We start from the raw sequence: 6,293 nt of genomic DNA, 5'->3' as shown, positions 1-6,293 counted from the left end.
CGTAAGCTATATAACGCTAGTTGGATGATACAGATAACGCTTTCGCAGCAGATTGTTGCAGCTTCAGATGCGTTTTCGTAATGCTCCAATTTTTTTTAACGATCCGACGCAGAGAAAAAAAGTACTGCGATGCAGACACGGTTGGGACCGTCTACGGACACAGTGGCTTAGTCGGTACTCAGTAGCCACTAAGGCGAGTCGGCGCCTGTGTCGTATATTTGGAGCACATTGTTGCAGCTTCACATGCTTTTTCGTAACGCGTAAGCTATATAACGCGAGTTGAATGCTGCAGATAAACGCTTTCGGGAGCAGATTGTTGCAGCTTTCAGATGCGTTTTCCTAATGCTCCAATTTTTTTTAACGATTCCCCGACGCAGAAGGAAAAGGTAGTACTGCGATGCAGACACGTTGGGACCGTCTACGACACAGTGGCTCAGTCCGGTACTCGGTAGCCACGAAGGCGAGTCGGCGCCTGTGTCGTATTTTGGAGCACCATTGTTGCAGCTTCACATGCTTTTTCGTAAACGCGTAAGCTATATAAACGCGAGTTGAATGCTGCAGATAACGCTTTTGGAGTATATAGGTTTTTGCAGCTTCAGATGCTTTTTCGTAACGCGTAAGCTATATAACGCTAGTTGGATGATACAGATAACGCTTTCGGAGCAGATTGTTGCAGCTTCTGATGCGTTTTCGTAATGCTCCAATTTTTTTTAACGATCCCGACGCAGAGAAAAAAGTACTGCGATGCAGACACGTTGGGACCGTCTACGACACAGTGGCTTAGTCGGTACTCAGTAGCCACTAAGGCGAGTCGGCGCCTGTGTCGTATTTTGGAGCACATTGTTGCAGCTTCACATGCTTTTTCGTAACGCGTAAGCTATATAACGCGAGTTGAATGCTGCAGATAACGCTTTTGGAGTATATGGATTGTTGCAGCTTCAGATGCTTTTTCGTAACGCGTAAGCTATATAACGCTAGTTGGATGATTCAGATAACGCTTTCGGAGCAGATTGTTCCAGCTTCAGATGCGTAATGCGTAATGGCCCACGGCGTTGCGACCATGTGACGTACCTGTAGTTGTGTGTACTTGTGTGTTTTGTTAATAAAAGGTGGAAAAGAAAAAGTTGGCTTAGCTCAATTGGTAGAGCCCTGGACCGGTAATCCAGAAGGTGTGGGTTCGATCCCTACAGCTGGCTAACCTTTTCAGTGACTTTCATTTTCATCGTTGATTTCTTAGGCAATTTGAGGCTTTGTTTGTATCTGTCCCTTCTATGTTGTTCCAGCCTCAGAACATCAGTTTATCTCTTGTACGACACAGGCGCCGACTCGCCTTAGTGGCTACCGAGTACCGACTAAGCCACTGTGTCGTAGACGGTACCAACGTGTCTGCATCGCAGTACTTTTTTCTCTGCGTCGGGATCGTTAAAAAAATTGGAGGATTACAAAAACGCATCTGAAGCTGCAACAATCTGCTCCGAAAGCGTTATCTGTATCATCCAACTAGCGTTATATAGCTTACGCGTTACGACAAAGCATCTGAAGCTGCAACAATTAATATACTCCAAAAGCGTTATCTGCAGCATTCAACTCGCGTTATATAGCTTACCGTTACGAAGAAGCATGTGAAGCTGCAACAATGTGCTCCAAAATACGACACAGGCGCCGACTCGCCTTAGTGGCTACCGAGTACCGACTAAGCCACTGTGTCGTAGACGGTCCAACGTGTCTGCATCGCAGGACTTTTTTCTCTGCGTCGGGATCGTTAAAAAAAATTGGAGCATTACGAAAACGCATCTGAAGCTGCAACCATCTGCTCCGAAAGCGTTATCTGTATCATCCAACTAGCGTTATATAGCTTACGCGTTACGACAAAGCATCTGAAGCTGCAACAATTAATATACTCCAAAAGCGTTATCTGCAGCATTCAACTCGCGTTATATAGCTTACCCGTTACGAAGAAGCATGTGAAGCTGCAACAATGTGCTCCAAAATACGACACAGGCGCCGACTCGCCTTAGTGGCTACCGAGTACCGACTAAGCCACTGTGTCTAGACGGTCCCAACGTGTCTGCATCGCAGGACTTTTTTCTCTGCGTCGGGATCGTTAAAAAAATTGGAGCATTACGAAAACGCATCTGAAGCTGCAACCATCTGCTCCGAAAGCGTTATCTGTATCATCCAACTAGCGTTATATAGCTTACGCGTTACGACAAAGCATCTGAAGCTGCAACAATCTATATACTCCAAAAGCGTTATCTGCAGCATTGAACTCGCGTTATATAGCTTACGCGTTACGGAAAAGCATGTGAAGCTGCAACAATGTGCTCCAAAATACGACACAGGCGCCGACTCGCCTTAGTGGCTACCGAGTACCGACTAAGCCACTGTGTCGTAGACTGTCCCAACGTGTCAGCATCGCAGGACTTTTTTCTCTGCGTCGGGATCGTTAAAAAAATTGGAGCATTACGAAAACGCATCTGAAGCTGCAACAATCCGCTCCGAAAGCGTTATCTGTATCCTCCAAATAGCGTTATATAGCTTACGCGTTGCGAAAAAGCATCTGAAGCTGCAACAATCTATATACTCCGTGGAGTGGAGTGGAGTGGCGTAGAGGAAGACGGGAGAGGTCTGCCTGTCAACACCGACGGCAAGTTTCTCCCGCTGGGAAAGGGGTGGGGAGGAGGGAGGGAGGGAGGGAAAGAGAGAGAAAAGAGAAGAAATCAGTCAGGGGCCGTCGGGTGGCAAAGTCCAAGGTTGCTGGGGAGGTCTTGTAGGTCAGGCAGGCTCTCGGGTTCGGGGCAGGTCCGTGGGAATTGTGCAACGCCGTGGGCGACGCAGGGTGGTGCAGGATGGCGGCGGCGGGGGACCTGGGGTGGCTGTTGTGTCCTGGGAAGTCCATAGGGGTCGTGCGATGCTGAGGGTGACGTAAGGCGATCGAGGGAGGCGGCGGCAGTTGCAGAAGTGGGACCTGGGGTGGCTGTGGTGTCCTGGCAAGTCCAAGGGGTCGTGCGACGCTGTGGGTGACGTAGAGGGCGCAGGGTGGCGGCGGCAGGTGGCGAAGTGGTCCAGGGGTGGCTTTTTGTGTCTGGCAGGTCCAAGGGGTCGTGCGACGACGTAGGGCGGTGGAAGGTGGCGGCGGCAGGTGGCGAGGTGGTCCAGGGGTCATGTCAGGGGTGGAATTGGTGTCTGGCAGGTGCAAGGGGGTCGAACGACGCCGTGTGTGACGTAGGGCGGTGCAGGATGGCGGCAGCAGGAGGAGAAGTCGTCCAGGGGTCAGGTCAGGGGTGGCTTTGGTGTACAGGCAGGTCCGTGGCAGACGTAAGGCGGGTCAGGAAGGTGGCGGCAGCTGGAGAAGTCCTGGGGTCAGGTAAGGGGTGGCTTCTGGTGTCCTGGCAGGTCCTGGGGTCCTACGCTGCCCTAGGCAGCGTCAGGCGGAGGAGGTCCGGAGGGCGGCAGCTACAGGCGGGTGTCCAGGCCGGTAGAGCTCAGGAACTGCAGCAGCTCCCTCTCGATGCGTCGGCGATGGTGTCGCGGGCCCATGGGGTAGACCAGGTTAACCAGGCTGTGGTCGGAGATGCCGGCGCTGGACAGGTTCTGGAAAAGAAGATCTCTCTGAGAAGCAGTATCTCTGCAGCGGGTGATTAGGTGAGCAACACTCTCCTGGACACCGCAGGTTCCGCAGCGTGGGTCGTCGAAAAGGCCGATCGTGAAGCCGTACGCCCGGGTGAAGGCGCACGACGCACGGAGCCTGAGCAGCAGCGATGCCTCGTCCCTGGTTAGGCCGGCCGTCATGCAGGGTGGTGGTGCTGTCCCATCCGCCGTGGGCTTGTCCTTGTGGAAGCTGCGCACATGGAGGGCGATCCTCTTCTTAGCCTGGCTGGTGGTAGATGGTTCCTGGCGGACCAGGGTCTTTTATTTTTTTTTTTATTATTCGGACCAGGGTCAGGGATGCCTTTGTGGGATGGGATCCACTGCAGCGCGATGCGATGACCGGATGCCAGAGGAGCTGCAGCTTCTGGTGTGCTCTGAAAGAAAGATGGCAGTGTTCATAACGGTTGTTTAGCCTCGACAGAGCCTCGCGGGAGTCCGTGAGGATAACCGCTTTGGTGGCGCTCGTCTTGGCGATGATGTCCAGGGCTTCCGTGATCGCCAGGAGTTCTGCATACGTGGAGGAGAGGAGTCCGGACAATCCTTCGGCCCAGGAGAACTGTGTTGCTGGGATGTGGCAGGCCAGGGAGCAGGCGCGTCGTCCAGGGTCGACTGAGGCGTCCGTGTACATGTGCAGGTAGTCCTGGTAGCTCTCATGAAGGCGCACGGCGGCCAGAACCGTGCCACCGCATCCGGAACGTCCTTTTTCCGCGGCAGGCCTGGCAGTGTTGTCCGGATGGCGGTCCCGAGGAGCCTCCATGGAGCATCTGGACTGGGAACTGGTGGGATGGGCTGGAACAGCTGGTCCTGCGTGAAAAGTGTACATTGAAAAACGGCTCCGTTGTCGGCCCCTTAGGACGCTGCAGACGCCCCTTCCGGTTGTTGTCCTGTTCTGGTCTGGTGAGCTGGTTTCGCAGGCTGTTGGGGTGGCTCGTAGTTGGAGAGGGAGGAGCGGCGGCGCCTCGGCGTACAAGGACGACGTTCCGCGCCCAGGTGGAGTCCGAGGGAGCCAGCTTCAGTCCGCGACGGTGGAGCAGTTCTAGGGATTCCAGCGCTGATCTGCTGGGCTTGGCGTAGGGGAGTCCGAACAGCATCCGTGCGGCTTTGGTGGCGTTGTGGATTGTCAGGAGGTTCCTCTTGGGGCAGCCGGAGTGCCGTCCGCTGAGTCGCTTGGTCACGTTCAGGGTTGTCTTGCATCGGGTCTGGAGGTCCTTGACGAGTGGCGCCCAGGAAGACCTGGAATCCAAGGTTACTCCGAGAAAAGGGTGGACACGTACCTGTTCCAGTGGTGTGTTTTCCATCAGGATCGGTTCAGGCAGCGTACACCCGTTTGCCGTGGAACCAAGCAGCATGACCCTGGTCTTTTCGGCTGACGGGGTGAGTCCGAGGCCACGGATGTACTCGGTCGTAGCGTCCACGCCCTTCTGGATGGTCTTCATCACTTTCCAGGGGTCCTTGCCGTTGGTCCACAGGCAGATGTTGTCCGCGTAGATGGAGAGTTGCAGGGGAGGTGTTGCTGGTAGGGCCTTGGGAAGTCCAGCCATGACGAGGTTGAAGAGCAAGGGGGCTCAGGATACTGCCTTGAGGTAGACCGAGGTTCTGTGGGCGTGGGGTGTAGAGGACGGTGGTCTCCCTCTACATGAGCCCCGACCGGCGATGATGGTATGCCACGGAGAGGCGGTGACGGTGGCCTGTCTCCATGGCCGCGCCGGTGGAACTGAGGCCGGTGCTCCACGCGCGTGGCCATCGTTGTCGTCGTCGTCGTCGTCGCCCGCTACAGGGGTCCCCCGGCCGTCAGATGCGTTGCGGACGCATCGCAAGAGCTGGAGTTAACGGGCGACCGTGGTAGGCGTATAGACGTGGTGACGTGTGGTCGAATAGGGGCACGGCACACGTTGGCGGCGTTTCGGAGGGGATGAAGACGGGAACAGCGATCCGTGCGTAGGTAGTCATCCTTGCGGTAGGTGTGGACGGGAACAGCGATCCGTCGCAGAGAGAGTGAGGCGCTCGGTGTCGTGGTCCTGGGGTGCCGCGACCGGCACGGGAGCCGAAGCTCGATAGTCCCAGGTGGAGTGAGTGAGGTGCCGAGACGGGCTTAAGTGTGCCGAGGCGTCGGCTGCCGCGACTGCCGCAACCGGCAGGTGAGCGCAAGGCTCGAGTGTCGCGGCCGGCAGTGAGAAGCGTGAGAAGACTTGAGCGAAGAGAGAAGCGTAGGTGAGAGAGAGCGAAGAGTGCGGTAGGAGTGAAGGTGGGCCGTGTGTGCCGGAGGTAGTGCTGCTCGATGGCGTGGTCGGAAATTTGGGATTGTGAAGGGCCGAATTGCTGCGGACGTGATGTTCTTTGTCCGGGTCACCAAATGTAGAGGACGGTGGTCTCCCTCTACATGAGCCCCGACCGGCGATGATGGTATGCCACGGAGAGGCGGTGACGGTGGCTGTCTCCATGGCCGCGCCGGTGGAACTGAGGCCGGTGCTCCACGCGCGTGGCCATCGTTGTCGTCGTCGTCGTCGTCGTCGCCCGCTACATGGGAGCTCAGCGTCGATCGCAGTCGGACCCTGAAAGAGCGGTTGGAAAGTAGAGCGTGAATGAAAGCAGCTGCCTTGCCTCCGATTCCAGGGTCGACGAGGGAGTCCATGACGGTGTTG

At 55.7% G+C, this 6,293-nt stretch overlaps 1 protein-coding gene across 1 annotated transcript; it reads right to left on the bottom strand.

The window, feature by feature from the left end:
• Nucleotides 1–2,635: 2,635 nt before the first annotated feature.
• Nucleotides 2,636–3,166, bottom strand: LOC135369111 (uncharacterized). Its single transcript, XM_064602777.1, has one exon. It carries the CDS (start codon nt 3,164–3,166, stop codon nt 2,636–2,638), a length of 531 nt encoding a protein of 176 aa, XP_064458847.1.
• Nucleotides 3,167–6,293: the final 3,127 nt, after the last annotated feature.

The sequence above is a fragment of the Ornithodoros turicata genome, chromosome 9 (assembly GCF_037126465.1).
Source record: "Ornithodoros turicata isolate Travis chromosome 9, ASM3712646v1, whole genome shotgun sequence".
Classification (NCBI taxonomy): Eukaryota; Metazoa; Arthropoda; class Arachnida; order Ixodida; family Argasidae; genus Ornithodoros; species Ornithodoros turicata.
The sequence above is the reverse complement of the archived record's forward strand: the minus strand, read 5'-3'. Positions and strand labels throughout refer to the sequence as shown.

Bases quoted from the DNA above. Each gene is read 5' to 3' on its own strand.
- LOC135369111 (XM_064602777.1), bottom strand. From the start codon at position 3,166: ATGACCCCTGGACCACCTCGCCACCTGCCGCCGCCACCTTCCACCGCC.